This window comes from Stenella coeruleoalba (assembly GCF_951394435.1).
Source record: "Stenella coeruleoalba genome assembly, chromosome: 5".
NCBI lineage: Eukaryota > Metazoa > Chordata > Mammalia > Artiodactyla > Delphinidae > Stenella > Stenella coeruleoalba.
Window position 1 is genome coordinate 57,791,774 of NC_137150.1, and position 24,008 is coordinate 57,815,781.

The following is a 24,008-nucleotide window of genomic DNA, read 5'->3' on the forward strand; positions in this document are numbered from 1 at the left end:
TACCATTTTGCAAACAATTTTTCTAATTCTTTAAAAAATGGTGTCTTTTCAACTAATCACCAAACTCCCAACAGGCACAAAACGCTCTGAAGAACTGAGTGGAATATAACCAATTAAACATCACCACCAGCAGAAAATTCCTGATGCTTGACAAATGTTCAAAGTGAACGCCAGGCATGCATCTTGCATATTAAACCACTGACATTCAGTGAGGTTCAGCTAGAAAATATTGATCTTCTATCACTTAGAATGCAAAAGGGTGAGCAGTGCAGATTATTATGGAACTAAGAAAACACATAATTTTAAGGAAAAGATGTATTTATCACTTTTAAATACTATTTAAAATGTTAACAATTTAAAAGGAATATTAACTGTGCAGAGCAGTTAGAAAGCAAGGAAAATACGACATTTAAGCAAGTTAATGTTAACTCAGTAGAAATCACAATATCATCAAACTTCCTTCCTGCACAGAATTTGTGAAGAGGTACTACTTTATCTCTTGCTTCAGTTCATACAGTCCCAGAAAAGCATGTGAATAAGATCTGTGTTTGACATACTACACCCCATGTCATATCTGCTTTAAGAAAAACGTTCCTTCAAAACCCTACGCTATGAAAAACTATTTTCAGGAATTGTTATTTGGTCCGTTGATCAAACAAGGCTGAGTTCTCTAATCTTTTACCTCCAGGTTAAAAATTGGAGCAACAAAACAAAACTCCAGCAAGGCAAAAATATTAAAGTGCATATATACAATCCCAGAAAAGTTTTGATTGGGAAGAGCAAAAATTTCTAGTGCAAAAACTGCTTTTGCCAGCAAAGCTCGCTCTCTGGAATCAAAGGGCAACAATAAAAGTTAAAATTGGAACAGGTTTAAGCAATGCCTCTCTTTAGTCAAGAGTTAATATATGTGCATGCACCTTGGCCCAAACTATGTTCAATCTGGTAAAAGGGGGAATTTCAGGGGACAGTTCAGAAACACAATTCCCTGATCCAAGGCAGTGCTTTCTCCAGGTGTCCCATGAGCAAGTTCCTTAGATGTGTCATCAGCTGCAAGTGGGGACAAAACCCCAAAGAACTTGCAATATGCTTGCAGCTTCTGAAGAGTATTCACACGGTTACTTAATCTTGGTTTGTGTCTATCAATTCTTCTTCTGAGCCCGACCTTGACTATATAATGTTTTGTGCTTTTGGATCTGAACAGAGACTGGGCATTGTCTGTAGGAATTCCCTTGGGTTATATCACCATAGCCTTTTGAACATCCATTTTATCCTTTTTGGAATTCATAATGAAATAGTTTTGCGTTTCTCAGTACAATTACACAGATCAGGGATTCTTTTTATTTTTTTCTTTTCCATCAAGGATCCAAGTTGAAAGCTCTCAGGAGGACATCCAGGTCACCGAGATTAGCTGCCTGGAAGAGTTCCGGTTGGTCCATCAGAGAAAGGGCAATTCTGAGGGCAGCCCAGATATTCCCAGAGATTGCAGGATGAGGAACTTGCTGTTGATTCCTGCTCTTTCTTTGCAAACTGAGGGCAGTGAGAAAATTGCTGACCGCTTCTCTAAGAGGGTAGAAAAACAGGCATTTAAAAATGCAACAGATTTCAGAGTTAGCAAACTTAGAAATAAATGAATTAAGTTATCTTAGTCTAAAAATCCTAAATCACCTCTCTGGTGTTTTGGATCATCAGGTGAACAACTTTCTGATTCTCTCATTATTCCTCTGTGAAAAGTCATTGTTAAATATAGTGAAGTCAGAAAAAAGGAGAGCAAACTTTATTTTAGGTATGTCATGTGGGACAGGAAGAATAATAGCAAAACCATTGCTAACTCATTAATGCATTTGATTTTCCCCTACTCCAGGAATGATTTGAAGACTCAATACATCTGCAGATGTGATTTATATAACCAGAGGAGGCATCTGGCCTTACTCAGAAACGAAGTAGCTTAACTTTTCTCATTAGTTTAAGTTTTCTCAAAGTAGGAGGCAGCCGGGCTGAGTTGAGTTTTTTATCAAAGCAGCTGGACTTGGATCCCAGTTGTTTAGCCTTAGGCATATTTCTTCTCCAAGCCTCAGTTGCCCCAGCTGTATTACAGGGAGAATAAAAGTCATTTTAAAGCCTTGCTGTGAGGTGCAGCTGAATCATTTATGTGAAAGCTCCTATCATTAAGTTAGGTCAGTAGTTCTTCATGTGGTCTGGGGATCAGTGAGGTCAAAATTATTTTTATAATAATACTGAGATGTCATTTTACCATTTCACTCTCATTTTCTCATGAATATACAATGGAATTTTCCAGTGACTATATGATGTGTGATATCCCAATAGACTGAATGCATAAGCAGAGGTGAGAATGTGTCTTCTATAAGCAGCATATTAAAGAAATTTGTAAAAATGATAAAAGAGTGTCACTCTTCACTAAACTGTTTTGGAGAATAATTTTTTAAATAAAATATATAATTCATGTTAACATGTAATTAGTTTATTTTTAAATGAATCTCAAACTTTTCTCTGTTTCTAATATGGTAAATATTGATAGGTGTAACCCACATAAACAAAAGCCCCTCGAGGTTCTCAATAATTGTTAAAAGTGGAAAGGGGTCCCAAGAATACAAAGTTTGTGACCCACTGAGTCAGATGCTGTCCAGAGGCCTAGCTCCCGTGGTCCATTACTGTGCTCTGTTGCTTGCGTGCCCGGTGTACCGGCCGGGACTGCCCCCTTCAGCTTTCCTGTCACCTAGGAACGTGTAATATGTATCTGACAAACTTGTCTTTGCTAAGAATGAGGCCTCTTTCACTTGTATCTTCTGTACTCTTCTTAAAAGCTTTTCACATACTTGATCTCATTTAATTCTACGAGGTAGTCACTGTTTAGCATCTGGTAAGAAACCATAAAGAAAGCGAGGCTGGATTTCTGATTCCAATGCACACGATCCAGGCATTTGCTCATCTATATTGTTAGATCTGCCCAGAAGTAAAGGGCAGTTGGGGAATGGTTGTGCTGTAGGTAGCAACCTGGGTAATGGAAGGGAGTGTTCTCATCAGCCCTCTTCTGGGTTTCTTGTAATCAAGGAAGAGAAGAGGATTGATAGCAGATGCACACGGAGAGTTTACTTTGGAGGCCCTTTCTGGCTTCCTCGGCACAGGAAGGCAGCTCGAATGACAGTGACTCCAATTCCTCTCATCATCCTAGGCCTGTAAGAACTCTGGGGAAGGAAGATGCTGGAAGGCCCTCCTGCATGCCCTCCTGCACAGGCTGCTCCTGCCCCGATGTGTGGCACTGGTCTCCGAGGGCCGTGGAGAGTAACAGAATAGTCGAACCTGTTAGCCTCGTCAAGCAACTCCAGGTTTTCTCACGAAGATAGTCTAAACCTTTTGCCCAGCTTGAGAACTCAAGAGGCCTTTGAGGGGACTCAGAAGACTACGTGTACAAGTGGGAATAGTTTTCAAATGCTACACACATATATGTATGAATAAGTTTAAATTGTTTTAAATGTTATGTCACGATTAATAAAAAGCACATTCATTTAAAAGTATTCTTCATTTTATAGTAGCTCTCCCTCATTATACTAATACTAAAAACATCACATATCAAATGGGATGAGATTTCTGTTTTTAATTAAAAAGAGGTCCTCACTTTTGGAAAGGTTAAGATTTTTTTGTCTAAGTTCTACTTTGAAGTTCCTACTGACAAAAGGGTAGCATTTTAAGCTCCACCCAGGTTTCACGCCAATTTCCTCTCCTTATTTCAATGTATACAGTAGGAGGAGAGGGCTCGCCTTTGACTCTGTACAGAACGTGTGAGATGACAAATAGCGCATGTTATAGCTACATACACAGACACCTGCGGTTCTTGAGGGAGAAGCCCCAAGACTGGTGGATACCAACTCCTGGCTTTCTTCTGGGCCACATCTCTATTGAGGGTTGTTATTTCCTAAGCACCCACTTATACCGCAAGTGAAACTTATTTTCAGAATGCATTTAAGGCTTATGTCTCTCTTGATGGCCTTTTTTCTCAGGAAAAAATGCAAGATGTTTATTACTTCACAAAATTTCCCGTATTCTACATGACAATAAAAGACCCACACATTTTAGCCAAAACACTTTGCTATTCCAAAGTATCTGTCTGATTCAAGTGGACAGACTTAGCAAACAAGAATACAGGATGCACAGTTAAATTTGAATTTCAGATAAACAATGAATAATTTTCAGTATAAGTACATCCCATGCAATATTTGGGAAATACTTATCTTAAAAACATATTTGGTATTTATCTGAAATTCAAATTTAGCTGGGCATTCTGCATTTTATCTGGCAACCCTAAAATTGACTTGCTCTTATACAGGAGACTTTCTGCTTGAGATAAAAAATTCACACCTCAACAAAGTTTGTCCATTTCTACCTATTATGGATTTTCATGGCCTCCTGCAAATAGTTGCCCTACTGAGTCTTACATCTGTGAATGTCAAGAAAATATTTTATTGGCCCCTCAAGTATTTTTTTCTACACTAAGGAGTTACAATTAAAACTCATCCTAAAGCTTTAGAAAATTTACATGCTAAAGGAGGCCTTTCTAAAGCTTAATGTGTAAACCAATGAAATTAGAACACTCACTCCCTCATACCATACACAAAAATAAAAAACTCAAAACGGCTTAAGGACTTAAATATAAGATATGACACCATAAAACTCCTACAAGAGAACATAGGCAAAACATTCTCTGACATAAATTGTACCAATGTTTTCTTAGGTCAGTCTCCCAAGGCAAAAGAAATAAAAGCAAAAATAAACAAATGGGGCCTCATCAAACTTATAAGCTTTTGTACAGCAAAGGAACCATCAACAAAACGAAAAGACAACCTACGGAACGGGAGGAAATGTTTGCAAATGATGCAACCGACAAGGGATTAATCTTCAAAATATACAAACAGCTCATACAGCTCAATAGCAAAAAACCATACAACCTAATCAAAAAATGGGCAGAAAACCTAAACAGACGTTTCTCCAAAGACGACATACAGATGGCTAACAGGCACATGAAAAGATGCTCAACATCGCTAATTATTAGAGAAATGCAAATCAAAACTATAATCACACCGGTCAGAATGGCCATCATCAAAAAGTCTACAAATAATAGGGACTTCTCTGGTGGCACAGTGGTTAAGAATCTGCCTGCCAGTGCAGGGGACATGGGTTCGAGCCCTGGTCTGGGAAGATCCCACATGCAGCTGAGCAACTAAGCCCGTGTGCCACAACTACTGAGCCTGTGCTCTAGAGCCTGTGAGCCACAACTACTGAGCCCACGTGCCACAACTACTGAAGCCCATGTGCCTAGAGCCCATGCTTCTCAACAGGAGAAGCCACCGCAATGAGAAGCCCGCGCACCACAACGAAGTAGCCCCCACTCACTGCAACTAGAGAAAGCCCACGCGCAGCAACGAAGACCCAATGACCCAACACAGCCAAAAATAAATAAATAAATTTATTAAAAGAAAAAGTCTACAAATACAAATGCTGGAGAGGGTGTGGAGAAAAGCGAGTCCTTGTACACTGTTGGTGGGAATGTAAACTGGTGCAGCCACTATGGAAAACAGTATGGAGTTTCCTTAAAAAACTAAAAATAGAGCTACTGTATGATCCAGCAATCCCACTCCTGGGCATATATCTGGAAAAGATGAAAACTCTAATTTGAAAAGATACATGCATCCCATTGTTCATAGCAGCACTATTTACAATAGCCAAGACATGGAAACAACCTAAATGTCCATTGACAGACGAATGGATAAAGAAGATGTGGTGTGGTATACACATACATACACACACACACATGCACACACACAATGGAATATTACTCAGCCATAAAAAAATAAAAAAGAACGAAATAGTGCCATTTGCAGCAACATGGATGGACCTAGAGATTATCATACTAAGTAAGTCAGTCAGAGAAAGACAAATATATGATATCACTTATTTATGGAATCTAAAAAAATGATACAAATGAACTTACTTACCAAACAGAAACTGACTCACAAGACACAGAAAACAAACTTATGGCTACCAAAGGGGAAACGTGGGGGAGAGATAAATTAGGAGTTTGGGATTAATAGATACACACTCTATATATAAAATAGATAAACAACAAGGATTTACTGTACAGCACAGGGAACTATATTCAATATCTTGTAATAAACTATAATGGAAAAGAATCTGGAAAAATATATATCTGAATTACTTTGCTGTACACTAGAAACTAACACAACATTGTAAATCAACTATACTTCGATTTTGTTTTAAAAAGGCCTCCTTTAGTGAACTCAATATGTCTATGTGTACATATGCATTTATTTACATCTCTCCTTGCTCCAAAAGAAGGGCCTAAGGTGTCATAAAGTACATAAGAACCAACCTAGTCAGTGAATAAAGGTAGTAAAGATAAAATCAGGTTAGGGAAATCAGACAGAGCCAGGAATGAAGCTAGTATATGGAACGGACAGCACAGATTTGACTCCGGCCCTTTGTGGAGCTGCGGTAAAGAGGGCCTCTGCAGTGGCACATTTCACAACATCCACAAAATAAAACAAACCTGCTGCTCAGGAATCACTCAGCTATTCTTGGTTTTGACCTAAGATCCTCATAGAAGACAGAGTGTAATCCAGTGACTAATGTTCTCTCTAAGATCCTTTGAGTATAAATGCAGCAACTAGTTTCTAAAGCTTCAATATTTGCCAGTGGCACAATGCTCTAACGCAGTTCAGAGACAGCAATTCTTCAGATGTCAAAAGACCGCAATCCAGTTATGCAGCTCTCTCATGACTTATCTAAATAATAATAATAATCATGATGATGATGGCAATGGTAACACTCATAATAATAGTGCCTACTAGGTATTGAGCAGCTGCTCTGTGCTAGGCAATTACATTTAACCTGCACAATAATCCTGCAAGGGGGATTCCCCGGTGGCACAGTGGTTAAGAATCCACCTGCCAATGCAGGGGACACGGGTTCGAGCCCTGGTCTGGGAAGATCCCGCATGCCGCGGAGCAACTAAGCCTGTGTGCCAGAACTACTGAGCTTGCGCTCTAGAGCCTTCGAGCCACAGCTATTGAAGCCCACGTGCCTAGAGCCCGTGCTCCGCAACAAGAGAAGCCCGTGCACCGCAACAAAGAGTAGCCCCCGCTCGCGGCAACTAGAGAAAGCCCATGCACAGCAACGAAGACCCAGTGCAGCCAAAAATAAATAAATAAATTTACTAAAAAAAAAAAAAATAATAATCCTGCAAGATAGATACTATTACCTCTTTGTTTTTATGAAAGTGAAGAAATTGAGGCTCAAAGTTATATGCCCAGAGTTATAAAACCAGTAAATGGCAGAGCTATGATTTGAACCCAAGTCTGTCTGATCCTAAGAGCCTGGCTCTTTCTGAGAATGAGAAAGGGTTTACATTTTTTGTGGAGTTTAAAACTAACATTAATTTCTCTTTTTTTTTCCAATTATGAAAGTAATACCTGGTTTAGAAAATAGAAAAAATAGGAAAAGAAAGAAGAAAAAAATCACCCAAACTTTTGGTCATTTATGGTCCGTGTTGATGGGGAACAGACAGAGGATATAGACCTGAATGATAATGAGGAGGTCAAGAGAGGAGAGAAAGACATTTCAAACTCTAAACCCACCATTTAAAAATCTGTTCCTTTTTCTTTTAATAACTAACTTTACTGGTAAATTAGGTTTAGAACAGCAGTCCCCCACCTTTTTGGCACCAGGGACCAGCTCCGTAGAAGACAATTTTTCCACAGCCGGGGGTGGGGAGATGGCAGTGACGCGGGCGGTGACGCGGGTGGTGACGCGGGTGATGGGGGCAGCAGATGAAGCTTCGCTCTCGCTCACCCACCACACACCTCCTGCTGTGTGGCCCGGTTCCGTACAGGCTGCAGACCCATACTGGTCTGCGGCCCGGGGGTTGGGGACCCCTGGTTTAGAAAACCTGAATTCTTGGTTGTGCTTTGCCAAAAACTGGCCTTGAGACCCTCTTGAGTCATTCTTCTGGGTTCCCTCGTTCCCGCCCCGCCATGGTTCTTTTCTTCCTTACCTGGGAAATGAAGGGTTGAACTGCTCATGTTTCTCAGAGTTGCCCTTGGGGGTGTTAAAAACGCAGATGACTTATCCTAAGCCCCAATCAATCAAAATCTCTGGGAGAGGGGCCTGGGAATGTACATTTCCCAAGATGCCCCAATGATAGATCTGAAGATTTGAAACTTACTCTTAACAAGAGGAGATTACAAAAGGAGGTATTTTTACTGGGAAACAACCTTTCAGATTATTTAACCTCAGCCCTGAGCATAGCTCTTGGTTGTTAGCCTGCTGCCGTACTTTACCTGTAGGCGCCCAGGTTGATGCAGCTTATCCCCAGGTTGTATCTGGATCGGATGAAGCCTGGCTGAATCTCCAGCGCTCGTGTGTAGGCCTCCACGGCTTCCTCGCTGCGGTCTCCGTTTGCCAAGGTCGCCCCGAGGCGGTTCCATAATGAATAGTCCTGATGACAAAATTAGAGCTCTCTAACAACCCCTAGAAGCCACAATGACAGAGTATTCCCCTGTTCCCTGCTGAAAGATGATAGCTAAAACTGTATCCAATGCTCATGGACAAGGACCATGACAGGTGAATTACTCAAAAATCTTTATGGACAACCCTCTGAAATGACTTTCATTCATCAAAGAGCAGCTACTATTTGATGCTGTCAGGCAAATCATGTTTCTATTTTAGGTATCTAAGTATTAACAGCCACTGTAGCATATCAGTACTGATCACTTTAAACCATTGGATGCAGGGAAATAAAGTGCAGCAGAAATGCACAAAATGTAGCCTGTGAAAACTTATTTTTAACAGAGAATCTTATGGTTTCTTGCTGTGCACTTACCTCTGGCCGAACAGTTAAGGCAGCATTAAATGCATCTATTGCTCTATTAAATTCTCCCCTCAGGTGGAACAGTACCCCCAGACCTGTCTGTAGGTCTGGGTCGATCATATCTCCATTTTGGTGGGCAGCTTCTAGATATAATTCCTTCACTCCTTCCAGAACAGAGCTACAAGGGAAACAAGTTAGATTTGTAATCCAAATAGTCTGACCATAAGTGACTTACTAGTATGTTTGCTGTTTCAGGGGAACAGACTGGAAAAATCTTGCTTAAAATATCTTAGCTTAATGAGAGGACTATTAATATTGTAGGTTAAAAAATACCTGCTGATTTTCACGAAATATGTTGTTGTACACAGATAAGACTGTGCTAAGTAAGGTCTTGATGAGGAGAGTTCCATGGACCCTATGATGACAATGTAGAAAACCCCAGGGCTAAGTTTACCAAGGCTTGAGTGAGAATTTAACATCATGATTTATTGCTGATAGAAACAAAATTCCCAGAAGAAAGGACTTTCCTTTTTCCCCACACCTAATTCTCAGGCTTTACAAAACTTGGCACATTGGTATTTATTATAACTTATTTTAGGTTAATTATATGTCCAGAGCATTTGGCTTTGAAATACGGTACTCAGATAAACGTCTGGGAGTGTCCACAATGTAGGTCATTTGCCCAAAGTTTGGCTCTGGTCTTGGCATCAATCTTTGTGGTCAGTGCTGCTCTTCCAGCAGAATGCTGTCCTACAAACCATCCTGAAATGGGTGGTGGTGGGGACCGAGGCTCATTAGTTGCCCTGAAGGTGATTGTGTACTCGGATGTAATTTAATGAGAAGGATACCTATCAACGGGAGACTTTGACATCCGCCGGGTGAGGCCTGGAGACCCCTTCTTGCTCTTCACAAGGTATTTGTACTTTGGATTTTGCTTAATCCAATTTTTTAAAGCTTCACAGGCATCCTGCTGATGTCCGGTGTTAGTGTAACTCACAGCCAAAGCCATCAAAGCTTTCAAGTTGTTGGGCTGCAATTCTAAGCACCTGAAAGAAGGCAAAATAAAAGCCAATTTCAGATTTTTTTTTTGGAGCCAGAGTCTGAACAGTTCTTTAGAAAATTTGAGGTCTCAATTAAATGGTGCAAAAACATTGCTAAGTTTATGTTGTCTCTGGAAATACCGTATTTATCTACATGAAAATTGGGACCTCTGCACATTTTTAAGAAAGTTAAAACTCAGCCTGATTAGTGCTAGATTTGGTAATTTTAATGAAATGGTTTAAAAACAATAGAAAATGAGGCTAATCCTGCATATAATTTATTAGTAATTAGTTTATCTAATGAGAAGTAGGGAATATCACTATTTTAATGCCGATCTACTATCAACATATTAAATGTATCTTGTCCACAAAGCAAACTGACTTGAACTAAATTTGGATGTTAAGAAATGAAAGACTGTACAGTGTTACATAAAGGAGAGGGAAATTCCCCATGTTTCAACTACTAGTGTGGGTTTAGGAGGCACGGGCTACAGCTGCTCTCCCTCATGCTACCCCACTGGCCGCTGGCAAGGGCTTTTCAAACTTTGATGTGCATGAGAATCATCCGGGGATCTGGTAAAATGCAGATTCTGATCTAATAGGCCTGGGGGTGGGGGCAGCCTGAGGTTGTGCAGGTACGACAAGCTCCCAGGTGATGACGATGCTGGTGATCTGTGGATAAGACTTTGCTTAGCAAGCCCTAGACAGAACCTATATCAGTTCTTTAGGAAGAGATTACATATATATGGATGTATAATAAATATACATTTATTTATTTATAAGAAAGAGTAGGGAAAGTGAAAGTCTATTTGGTAGGGGCTATTTTCCCAGGGTTTAAATAGGAGCTCTAATCAAGGAAGATGTGATTCTATGCCCACCAAAGTAGTCTAGAACTTAAGTCAGGGGCTCAGGATGCTGAAACTATCTCAGGAGATTCTCCATAGACACATGGAACTAAAATTACATTGAGATTATTCTGAGTATGTTTTTCCTGAAGAAAACTTTCAGATGCCACAAAAGGCTAGAAAGCTAAAAAGAACTATTGATTCAACGAGTCTACTTTATGACTGCTTTTGACATAGACTCTTTTGTGCCAATGAAGGCCAATTTGTAGTTGGTAAAACACTGCAATTTAAGAACACGATGTCTTCATAAATTGTTTTCCAGAGCTAAATGGAAGTAATATGTGGCATCTTGGCACTTATCCTGGTCACATTTTTACGGTGTACTTAAGGGTCAAAGGACAAATCTGAAACCACAGGAAGTCCATTAACAGGTGTCCACCAGGCCCATGATTTTGCACTTAGCTTCATCTACCTCTGGAGGGCGACAATAGCTGCTTGTTCATTTTCATTCTCTGCCTGGGTTATCCCGAGGAACTGCCATGCCTACAAAAAACAACTGATGTCAACATTACAAGAGTAAGCAGAATCACTCATGTGCTTTAGTTGGTTCGTTTACATGTGACAGATCCCTCTGTGCAGAGCAGCCTGTCTCGGTTGTGAGAGTCTTGTAAAAGGGAAAAACATCACACGCATTTCTTCATTCAAACTCTCTTGTGACATCTGGGTCAAAATTCTCCATCATTATTTACAAACTCTAAGTATTTATTCTCTCCTGTGGCTCATGGAAACCTCTGAGTTTCTGAGATTTCATGATATTAGGTATCCTAAAATCAAAAGATAAATATATAAAACGATGCATCTATCAGGAAAAGAGGTAGAAAAATAACTCAGAAATGTAGCTAAATAGTCTAAAGTTTACAATAAGGAACCTCAAGATGTACAAAATAGAATTAGTTTGTATAAATGAAAGTCAAGCAGTTATTATAAGAGGTAACGGGAAATTTAGGAACTAGGGGAAACAAAACGAACCCCGCTACAATGTGTTCACCACTTAATATAATCATTGTTCAAAAGCATAAAACACATATAAAATGCAATATAATGTATATATACTTTTATAGCCTACATTTACACTTTATATTACATTATCAGCACTTTCATGTTTTTATAAAATCTCCCTTATATTTTTTAATTTAAATTTTGTTAAACAGATATCCCATCATTCCCTCAACCAATTCCCCTGTTCCTCTACGTTGTTTCTAATCCTTTGCAATGGTCAATAATGTGAAGAATATCTTCAAACAGATAACGTTTTCCGCATCTGGAATCAAAATTTTTAATATAAAAGATTTCTACTTATATACTTATAAGAACAGTACTTCTTACACCATTACAAGCGCAATACGCATCAACAAAACCTCTCATCACACACATTGTCCTCAGATTTGCTGGGCGTGTATCAGAGTCGTAGGGATTTTAAAAGATTTGCATAACTCTCTTCTTTGAGAAGCAATGCTATGAACATTTTAAAACAGAACTCTATGAAAACATAGGGAGTCATCTTAAAGTCCTGTAAAAATTGTATCGGCTTTTTCCCTCATGGGTTATTATTACACATAACATATAAACTCATAAAAAAAATACTAAGTATTTCTCCCCCCAGAATATCAGTGATTCTTTTAAATCTTTCAAACATATACAGAGCAGCTTCTAATTTGATTTCACCTTTCATACATCTTAGAATGCTTCTTAAGAAAAGATTGATGAAACAGTCTTTCTCTGGGGGCATCTTCCTAGCCTTTGGGTGTGGTGTCATTTTTACCATTCACAGATCGTCCATTATCTTAGCGTTGGGCTCTCCATTGATTGAGAAGCCCTGGGTCCTGGTCTAGGATCCATCAGTTACCAAGTGTCCTCATTTTCTCAGTTATGAGCCTGGGATAATAATGTATATACCTTTTTATTAAACTTCCCAGGGTTGTTACGTCAAATGATATAATATATATGAAAACACATAGCACTTAGAAATGTAAGATGACACTATTTTGTTGGGAGGGTTGTTTCCTCTTAACGCAATGACTTTCTCTTCTACATTGATACTTAGATCTTTTAAAAATACCAATATTTTGGTTCAGAATTCCAACTCTCAATTCAATCTCATTTCACTGTCAACATTTTGACTAACAAGATACTAGGTGCTTTAAGTAGTATCAATAATTAGTTTACTTGTTCTTTCTATACAAACTAAGTACAAATAATAATAATGATAAAGGCCAAACACTGATGTGCCAGGCACTAAACTGGGCATTTTATTTGTATGAACTTATCCTCACGACACCCAATGAGATAGTTATAATTGTGATTTCCATTTTACATGTGAGGAAACTGAACCTTAGAGGGTTTAAATGGCTTGTCCCAGATCACGTGGCTCATGGCTAACAAGTGGTAGAGCAGGGATTTGAACCCACATGGTTAGGATAGCAGAGCCCAGAGGCTTAACCACTGTTCTGTACTGCCTTCTCAGCACTGCATATATAATACATTTCTGCAAATTCCTCTGGGAATATCCCCCTATAAGATGTTTCCTGAAAATTACAAACTAAAAAAGAAGATTTGATACCTGCCAGTGTCTTATTACAGGCCTTTGCAGTTTGGGAAAATTAGTGGACCAAAATAAAATTGCAGAAGCCTCTTTGGTGTCTCCCAGTCTCCATCTCCACTCACCCTTCATGTCTCAGAGAAAGGGGCTTTTCTAACATGTGAATCTGATCGTGTCCCATAGTGGTTCCCCATGGCTTTCAGGATGAAGTTCAACTCTTGGCTACCTCTTCTTCCCCCCTCTCCTGCCACTCTCTCCTCACCTTCTCACCATGGATCCAATGTTTCCTGTCCCTCTGCCCACCCACAAACCATTCCCTCTTAAAAACAGCTGGACTCCCCTGCAGTTTTTAATCCTCTCTCCCTCAAAATTCAGCTTTGGATTCACTTGGAGGGGAAGGCTGGGTCAGAACCCTTGCTCTCGGCTCTCCTGTGCGTACTCTGACACTGCATTTATTATACTACATTGATTTATTTACTTGTCTTCCAGATCGATCACAAATCTGTCCTTTCAACTGGTCCATTTTTTCTACCTCTTCAATATTTTAGGACTTCCCTGGTGGCGCAGTGGTTAAGAATTTGCCTGCCAATGCAGGGCACACGGGTTTGAACCCTGCTCCGGGAAGATCCCACATGCCGCAGAGCAACTAAGCCCGTGAGTCACAACTGCTGAAGCCCAGGTGCCTAGAGCCCATGCTCTGCAATAAGAGAAGCCACCGCAATGAGAAGCCAGTGCACTGCAACGAAGACCCAATGCAGCCAAAAATAAAAATAAATAAATAAATTTATAAAAAAAATTTAAGCCAATTCCTGGCACAATTCTCGGGACACAATAGGTGCTCAATAAATGCTGAGTGAGTAAATCAAGGGTGAGATATGGTGTTGCTCTAGACCCAGAGTATGATTTCATACTCTGCCCCATGAAAACTACTGCTGAGCCTCTAGGTTGGCAGTTTTGGTCTTCCGTTTCCTGTCTCCATCTTTTATTTTTGGGCACTGTAGACACTGCAGATTTGGTTAGAAAATAGGTACCTATTTGTAACTTTCAAACACATATCAGGCTTAGCCACATTAACTCCTTTGGGAAACTTTACTTGATGAAAATGCCACCTAGCAGAACTCTCTGTCACCCTCTGTCCGCCCCTTTCCAAGCCTGGCAGGATGAAGGGAAATGACACCTCTGCATCTCCAGGGTCCTGAAGAATTGCTGCCTCCATGAACAGGATGGTAACTGGCAGGTCCCCTTCCTTCAGCCTTTTTAAGCCTTCTTCAAATGCTCCAGGCCAGTCCTTGAAGGGGTTTTCAGTGTGAAAGTAATATCCCTACAACACAGAGGGGCCAACACAGATCCATTGATTTCACTCTTCATTGTTATACTCAGTCAGTTCTTTTTTAATTTGAATTCAATTAATTTTATTTAAGTTATTTGATTAATTTCAATTAAGTATAAATTGCTCTTTTTCCCCTTATTTTGACTGTGGTACATTTTCATTGTGTAAATGTTAATCTTATTTTGTTATCGAATAATATGAAAAGAAACAAAAAGTTACCTATAATGTCATGACTTAAATATGATCACTGCTAATATTCTGGAGTTTGTCTTCCTTCTGGCATTTCTTTTGTTCTTTTTGTTTTAGCCATTTCCCCACAAGATTTTTTAAATACTGACTTTTGGGACATATTTTTGCTAAGTGCTGCCACTCACTTCCTTGAAATGTTAATACCACATACTGCACATCTGTTTATATACAGTGGCCCTTTGGAGGGCTACAAACCATTGTAATATCTAAGATTTATTTCACCTTCTACTCCTCAAACCAGTTTTTGTCCCAATGGGGGGCTGTATCTCTCCACTGAGAATGTATGCTTTAAAGTTACGGTCTTTTATTGCAAAAATTTAAACAATACAGAATGTACAAATAATCTTCTAATATTTTTCTGAGTATATAAGTTAAATAAGTTCACACTGTATATGCAGGTTTGTAGCTTAAGCCCCACTTAATTTTAGTTATTAAAATTATTTATATTATGCTAAAAATTAATCAATCCTCTCGATGGACATTCAGGTTACTGCCAATTTTTTGTTGTTGTTGTTATCATAAATAAAGCTACAGTGAAAGCCTCATGCTCAAATCTTTGTCTGCATGTGATTATTACCTTAGGATAGACTTCTAGAAGGATTTATTATGCTAAAGGCTATGAACTATTTTGAGACCCTTGATATATGTAGCTGAATTGTTTTTGAGAAAGTATGTCCTGACAGACTCTCATCAGAAGTATCAGAGATATTATTTGTTGCAACCTTAGTAGCAGAGATTGTCATAAAATCCTTCCAATTTGATAGATACAAATAAGCTAGGTCTGCTGATGATGCTACTAAGGTTTTTAAATACATCAAATGGAGACCTTCACTCTCCATAGGTGCTTAGAAAGACAAAACTCTTTGTCAAAATCCATAGGGTATGACCAGCTTATGTAGTGGTGTTAGGGATATGGGGCCCTGGGAGTGGGGAGCTCTGGTGCATGGATTACAGCCCAGAGACTGATGTTCTGCATCAACATTCTCTCTTCTCACTCTCGATTTCTTTGTGGAAAATTAACCTAATTAGTTTTAATGAGATGGTTGATCTGATTTTATGAGATTTTTGCCTCACCTACTGTGGGACAGAGAATACTGGAGGAAGAAGAAGGACATTTCAATGACTACATAGAATGCTAATCCCATAAGATCAGAGACTATTCATCACAGTCCCCAGTATCTAGAGCAAACAGTAAAATTTGTTGGGTTGAACTAAATAACATGGAAGGTATCCAGAACTGAGTATGACTGAGAATTCCTCTACCACCAAAAAACATAACATAAACATTTATATATTTATGTTTCCCCTGTGAAAGAAAATTCAATCTTTCCATCTCTTTCTTTCAAGTCATTTAAACTTATTTCTCAAGTGTTTTCTTTTTCCCAAGTGCTTTTAAAAGCATAAACCCTAGAGCAACTGGGGCTTCATGGGTAATTGGACTGGCTGCTGACTGTACTCACATATTTGCTGGGGCTCTTCTCAGGGGAATAGCTCTGAGGAATCCCCTTGGGACCTGACCTGGTTGTGTGAAGTGTATCTTTTCCACTGAGTTCTTTGCTAGCTGCATAAAGACCACCTGTGAAATACAGCCCTAAGCCCCCCTTTTTACCCCCCTGCCCAATGATATCACTTCTGTCAGCTTACTGACGTGGCTCAGGCATTGTGGGATTAGCCCAGTTCTTGTTCTAACCCGCCCTCAATGTTAGTTCAGTAACTGGCCAAGCTCTGGTTGGCTGCCAAACTGTCTTAACATTGATTAAAAAAATAAGGGTATTCCATTCCAGCTTTGCTGCCTTCACGCATTGGAAGATTACACTGTTTTCACGTGCCAGAATTTCTTATAGGTCAGATTGACATGAAATTGTGTTTAATTCTTGGAATTTTTTTCACAAAATAGTTATCAACTAATTTATAAAAATATGATCCACAGAGGTTGAGAAAACTGGTCAGCATATGTAAGAAGAAAAATGATCACCTTCTCGCTAGCTGAGATTGTAACCTGGTTCTGGGCTTCTTGGTTCTCCGATATCCAGTTCCTCCGGGCCATTTCTTCCCATTCTGCTTGCATCTTATCCCAAAACTCTGTATCTGACTAGGAGACAGGAAAAATGAAGAGAGAGAGATTTAAGAACATGCTATATAATTTGGTTTATTTCCAGAGAGACAGTTTTCCTCATAGATAAAAATGAGTTCTGAGGAGGAATAAAGTGTTCAAACTAGCCACATCCAATGATACTCATGGTTGAAGAGCTTCTGGAGGGCACTCAGTGCTCAAAGTGTCAAACTAGATTAGTTCTGACTTTCTCCAGGAGGAAAATAGTTACCATCTGAGGAACCAGGATCACATAAACCAAATTCAGCTATAAATCCATTCCTTGAACAGTTTCAAGTGTGGGTACCAGGCACACATTTTAGGAAGGGCAGTCTCTCCTAGAGTTGCTCCTAGGCTATGAGGAACTAGAGCAACTGCTTTGGGACTGGCTGGGCAGTGACTTGGGGGGGCAGCTGGCCATGGACAAGGGAAAGCAACATTGGTTGATCCTACTTTGTGCCAAGCACTGTGCTAGGAGAAAACTGAGTCTAGAGGGTTATGGTCATAAAGCTGGGATTGCACAGGATCTGAACCACAGTCTGGATTCTAAGCTCATGCTCATCACCTTATGGCAAACGTGGCTTCCTGGTGCTAAAGAATGAAGGAGAACAGCTTTGGGCGTGAACTCGACTGAGACCTCTTCAAGGTGTGTATGTATGTATGTATGTATTTATTTTGGGCTATTTTGGGTCTTGGTTACTGCGAGCTGACTTTCTCTAGTCGCACCGAGCGTGGGCTACTCTTCGTTGTGGTGCGCGGGCTTCTCTTGTTGAGGAACATGGGCTCTAGGCACACGGGCTTCAGTAGTTGTGGCACGTGAGCTCAGTAGTTGTGGCTCACGGGCTTAGTTGCTCCGCAGCACGTGGGATCTTCCCGGACCAGGGCTCGAACCCACGTCCCCTTCATTGGCAGGTGGATTCCCAACCACTGCGCCACCAGTGAAGCCCTTCAAGGCCTTTTCTATGGCAGGATGATTTTTTGAAAAATACTGCTTTGTGTTTTCCTCTTTATAACTTTCAACTCTTCCAAAAGGGACACCAGGCCATTAGCTCTCCTTTACTTCAGGGGAAGTATGTGTTCCTGGACTGAGGCAGAATTTTTCTTCAAGATCTGTCCCTGGTTGGCTTCTACTTTACTAAGCCTGAAGAGAGTACTTGAGGTGTCCTGGGGGCGGGGGAGGAAAAAGAGGCAAGTATCATAAAGAACTTAAGAGAGGAGGGGGAATTTGCAGGGGCAGGAAAAGAGAAGGAGGGTGGTGGGTTCTGAGAGGAGTGGGAGATGATGCTTAGGTTTTAGGTATTTCCTTGGCAAATTGGCCCGACCTCCCAGAGGATGGCAGAGGGTGTGCTAGGAACTCTGATCCTCATATGGCAGAGAAGTAGAGAGAAACTGGATTTTGAGGAACCACTTGGGGCTTGGTTGGCTGTTAGCAGTCAGCAGGACAGACAAGAGGATGGAGGCTCTGTCCTTGTTTTCTGGTACCACGTAAGCCTTCCATATTTGGTGCCTAAGACTGTTACCTGGTTTGGTAAAAGAGATGCTTGGAAACCACTTTATTTTCCTTAAAGAAAACAAAGAGATGGGTATTCCTTGAACACCTGAGTCTGAGATCCAATTTCTCTGCAAATCTCAATTTCTGTGATTCTAAATTCTGTGACTTGTTGACATCCAATCGAAGGTTGTTCTTTATCTTTTAATCCTCCCAGTCTCACCCTCTACTCCACCCTCATGCCTGGGTGGTGGCTGTTCTGTGGTGGCACCTCTTCCTCAAAGTTGCTCCGAATGATAATTATAAGCTTATTTCTTCTGAATACACACATGCAGGGAAAAAGGGCCAGCCCAATGTGATTAATCCCAGGCTACTAACTAATAAATAGTACTTTTTGTTCTCCTTCTTTATTATGTCCAGAATACTCATTCCTACCCCAGATACAGGTCCTGTCCCTTCAGTAGAGGCCTTCCCTCAACAAAGGCTCAGGACAGCAGGCATCTGGATAATCTGTGTCTGATATGCTAGAAGCCCACGGAATGGATACCACTTACCCAGGTTAAGGTTAGGAATAATATTCAGAATTTCTTTTTCAAAGAGTCTTTCTAGTAGAACACCAAATTGTGCCAACAGAATGATCTCAGATATACAACAGCTAGATAAAACACTAGAAGGAGATATCCTACCATGTTAGGAGTAATCTGTCTTTGAATGAAGGGATGACGGGTGATGTTTTTCTCACTTTTTTTGCTCTTCTGTACTTCCTGAATTTTCTATAAGTATATATTTTTTATAATTAAAGAAAGGTTAAAAAATAATAAAAAGAAAAATTATCTTTCCTTTTTAAAATACCAGGAAACCTGCACATTTAGATACTGAGGAGACAATTTCTTGAATAGCTTTTCAAGAATGCAGGTTGAGCTTGTCTGCCTAGAAACAAAGAGAAATCTATCAAGTGAATTTTATAATGTTTACTGACTTTCTGAAGCCCCCTGATGGGTGATGTGAAATGCCAAAGACTTCAAGTACTTTCTAAGGTAGTTAAGTTCCCTTAGTGAGATTCCTTGTAATCTAAAGCAATTACAAGTCTTTTGAATGAAAGAATGAGGAACATTTTGTAATGTGTACATCTCTATTACAAAAGTCACCTTTCCTGCAGTTTCAAATTAGAGCAGTAGATGAATAAATAAGACTGCTGTGGAAAGAGAACCTCAGTTGAGGTGGAGCTGTCAGGCCCTAATTTCATGAGATACACCAGGACTGACTGTTATCACTTAGAATAAGTTCTGCTGACTAATTAAAGTGCACCGCACAGTTTCATTTAATTACAGAAGACTACTTTTAGCACAATCAATTTTCATCTGGTCTCAGAATCCAGACTTCATTCACTTAAGTGCAATTAACACTGCTTCTTTTCTATTCCTAATCAATTTCAGAGAAACCTGAAACATATTTGAATTTTAAACGTTTTAGACATGAAGGAGGAGATTTTACATATTGATGATTTTCTTAGCTGTCCTGGGACGCTGGTGGATTGTTTTTTACACTCTCTAGGTAATAAATTATCTGCTTACACCAGAAACGAGCTATTATTTGCAATCCATTTGCATTTTTAAAATAGCTTTCTGATTATAACAATGGTAGATATTCATTAAAAACTTGGGCTGTGCTCTATAGTGGTTAAGAACAGACACTTTCTCCTCATATGACCCTGGGAACAAATTCTGGCTCCATCATTGGCCTTCTGCAAGTCCCTTAATATCTCCAGGTCGCATTCTCCTTATCCTTGAAATGAAGATAGACTAGTGGTCTTGGTTAGTCATTATTAGGACTAAAAGAGAAAGTGTGTCTGTGGCATAAAGCACATGGTAAATGCTCAGTAAAAGTAGGTGTGCTTACTAGTGCTTTTGTACCATTGAGAAAAATATAAAGAATGAAACAAAAATCACCCATAACCTCAAAGCTCAAATACACATCTGTGAGTATTTTGGTGTTTTAATTTTCTGTATATATCAGTACATACCCTCTTCTAGATACCTTTCCCCTCTTCAGTTAAATTTTTCCTTTCTGCCTAATTATTCAAAAATAAGAGCAAGGTTAAGAAGATTATTGCAAAAATGGACTGTTATGTGGCAATTAAAATGGTATTTATGAAGAGTTTATTACAACATGGAATAGGCCTTGATTTATAATGTTCCTTGATATGTAATATGATCACAATGATAGAAAACAAGTAATGTGTGAGGAAAAAAAGACTATAGAGAAATGCACCCACGGTACTGAGTTCATGAGTTGGGATTATGAGGAATTTGCCCCATCACCTTCCCTTGTACTTTTCAGCATTTCCCAAATCTTCTATTGCTAGCATGTATTATTTTAGTGAAAAAGTAAGATTTGCTTAAAATAAGCTTACATCTTTTCAGTTTCAATTCCTCCATGATGTTTTCTCCAAAGACCCTACACTACAGCAATCTCTTACCTCTCTGAATTCCAATACCCATATTCTCGACCAGTGGTTTGGAAGAAAAGAGGTATGTGCTAGCAGCTGCCATTAACCCTGTGAACTTGAGCAAGTCATTTAAACCCATCTGTAGATTATTTTTTATCATTTGTAAAGTGAGAAGACTGAGCTCATTCAATAATAGCTCAGGCTTCTTTGTGCAGATTAACTCAGAAGATCAGAATAAGGGGGAAGGGAGATCATAGTCCAGGATCACTTTTTTTTTTTTGGAAAGGGGCTTCTAGCCCGTTCACTGATCTCCAAAAATTATATACTTTAAAACATTTCTCTAAAAATATGTTTGACATTTTCCTTTCACTTTTTTTTTTTTGTGGTACGTGGGCTTCTCACTGCTGTGGCCTCTCCCGCCGCAGAGCACAGGCTCCGGACGCGCAGGCTCCGCGGCCATGGCTCACGGGCCCAGCTGCTCCGTGGCATGTGGGATCCTCCTGGACTGGGGCACGAACCCGCGTCCCCTGCATCGGCAGGCGGACTCCCAACCACTGCGCCACCAGGGAAGCCCTCCTTTCACTTTTTGATTGTAAAACTAGTATATAAAAATTTCTATAAGAACCATGACAAAAATTAAATATTAATTAAAATATAAAGAATAAGAAAATAAGCAATTTAATTTAGAACCAGGGAATTTTAAGGGATAGCAGCATATTATCAGCTCCCATTCACCAGTCTATTTTGGTTATCTTGAGTTTAAATAGAGTTCCTTTCAATTTTGTGGGTCAAACATAAGTTGCTTAGAAACAACCTGGGGTTGTGTTGTGAAGGAACTGATCTATGTGAGATTAAATGTCAATTCTGCTTGTGAGGAGTCTGACTTTCCTTTTGCCGCTTTAGATATCCATTGATTAACTGTCACTGGATCAAAACGTAAAAAAAAAGAAAAAACCCACCAAACAACCAACCAACCCATTCTGCATATGCAAAAGAAAAGAAAGTATCCCTTGCAAAGTGAGGAATGAAAATCACTATGCAAGTTTGGATAAAGTACTTGCCACAATAAACAATTTTCGTTGAAGTGAAATTATGTGCAGATGAGTTAGGGACCTCATTTCCCTGGATCTAGTAGCCCAGGCTGGTGAAGAGTGGCTGAAATGTCCCCACTCACATCACTTGTTGATTGACAGCTCAGTGTTAGTTGAGGATTCCATGTGGCTGCCAAAGAACATATTCCACCTGAGGCTGCAAAGATGTTTTTCAAACTTAATTAAAAAAAAATTGAAGTACGGTTGATTTACAGTGTTGTGTTAGCTTCTGGTGTACAGCAAAGTGATTCAGTTAGGCATACATATATAGCTATTTTTTTTCAGATTCTTTTCCCTTATAGGTTATTACAAAATATTGAGTATAGTTCCCTGTGCTATATAGTAGGTCTTTGTTACTTATCTATTTTATATATGGTAGTGTGTATATGTTAATCCCAAATTCCTAATTTATCCCTCCCTCCCTCTTTCCGCTTTGGTAACCATAAGTTTATTTTCTATCTCTGTGGGTCTGTTTCTGTTTTGTAGCCACTTTCATTTGTATCATTTTTTTTTAAAGATTCTGCATATAAGTGATATCATATGATATTTGTCTTTGTCTGGCTTACTTCACTTAGTATGATAATCTCTAGGTCCAAGGGATAGGATAGAATTTTGATTGGTCAGAATTAGTTTGAGTTCTGGGTGTAAGTCCTGGGTGTCCCACGTAGTGAGGGTCATTGACAAACTGGAGTCTCTTCAGGCAAGAGTGGATGGGCAGGAGTAAGCCTGTTTATGAAGCAATTCACCTGGTAAAGCAAGGCTCAGAGGGGTGCTGAGTGCAGAGCAAGCAGTTTAGCCTTGTTTCTGCAGACAGCAGAATTAGGATGAATAGGTGGCAGTTCCAGGGAACAGATTTTTTTAAAATAAATTTATTATTTTATGTATTTATTTTTGGCTGTGTTGGGTCTTCATTGCTGCGTGCAGGCTTTCTCTAGTTGCAGCGAGAGGGGGCTACTCTTCGTTGCGGTGCGCAGGCTTCTCATTGTGGTGGCTTCTCTTGCTGTGGAGCAGGGCTCTAGGCGCGTGGGCGTCAGTAGTTGTAGCACGTGGGCTCAGTAGTTGTGGCTCATGGGATCTAGAGCACAGGCTCAGTAGTTGTGGTGCACAGGCTTAGTTGCTCTGCAGCATGTGGGATCTTCCCGGACCGGGGCACGAACCCGTGTCCCCTGCATCGGCAGGTGGACTCTCAACCACTGCGCCACCAGGGAAGCCCAGGGGTCAGTTTTGAAAGGGCTTTTAGGGTATTCATTAGCAAATGAACGCCTTTGCAGAGCCAGAATTTTACATGATCCTGTTTGTAGCTCCAGTGGTATTTGCATTCATAACGAAGAACTGCCCTAAAAGTGCCCTGAAATGAGGTTTGGAGACTAAGTCTGTTGTTTGCTGCTGCTTTGAGAGTAAGGTTTTGTGAGGCCAGTTTCTCAGAGGCTACTTATTTTCTGTAGGTCTCCTGGCTGCTCTCTGGGCTGCTAAGGGCAGGAGACTACAGGGCTGCTTTACCACAGGCTTGGGGACATGGGGAGGGCCCTTGGGTTTGAGCCTTGTCTCATGTTCCATGCAACAAGTCATGTGAGGAGGGAAGCGGCAGGTGGATAGTTATAGGGTGAGCCCTGTTAGCTTTTCTTCCTGTAAAGCAAGCGCCCGACTTCAGCTTTGATTGCCGAGGTATCCACTTCAAAGAGGCACTCGCTTCAAAGATGGCATCCTCTTCAAAGTTGGCTATCTCGAATAAACACATTGCTAGCTACAAGACTAGATAAAGGGCCAAGCTGTGCCCCGCCCCCGCACCTTACATCCCAGGCTCCTTTGTTTTAGAGTTCTTTGACAACTGACCATTTGGGAGGATTGTTTTTTTTTCTCTTCCAGAGCTTTAAATTCCCACTCTTATGCTTTAAATTCACCAATAAAGAGTGGGCCCTTGAAAC

General features: G+C 40.1%; 1 protein-coding gene across 3 annotated transcripts in view; it reads right to left on the reverse strand.

The window, feature by feature from the left end:
* Window positions 1-867: 867 nt before the first annotated feature.
* The window catches only part of PEX5L (peroxisomal biogenesis factor 5 like), a 245,100-nt gene continuing 221,959 nt past the window's right edge, over window positions 868-24,008 (reverse strand). For 2 of the 3 annotated variants that reach the window (XM_079921708.1, XM_079921707.1), the window contains exons 9-15: window positions 16,938-17,054; window positions 14,561-14,704; window positions 11,257-11,327; window positions 9,748-9,945; window positions 8,912-9,077; window positions 8,370-8,527; window positions 868-1,560 (exon numbers count right to left, since the gene is read on the reverse strand). In XM_079921708.1, coding sequence (XP_079777834.1) covers window positions 1,356-1,560; window positions 8,370-8,527; window positions 8,912-9,077; window positions 9,748-9,945; window positions 11,257-11,327; window positions 14,561-14,704; window positions 16,938-17,054 — 1,059 coding nt within the window. In that variant the 3' untranslated portion in view covers window positions 868-1,355. Of the gene's footprint in view, window positions 1,561-7,812; window positions 8,084-8,369; window positions 8,528-8,911; window positions 9,078-9,747; window positions 9,946-11,256; window positions 11,328-14,560; window positions 14,705-16,937; window positions 17,055-19,229; window positions 19,317-24,008 lie in introns of those variants that run through there. The other variant, XM_079921706.1, reaches the window with a different exon arrangement.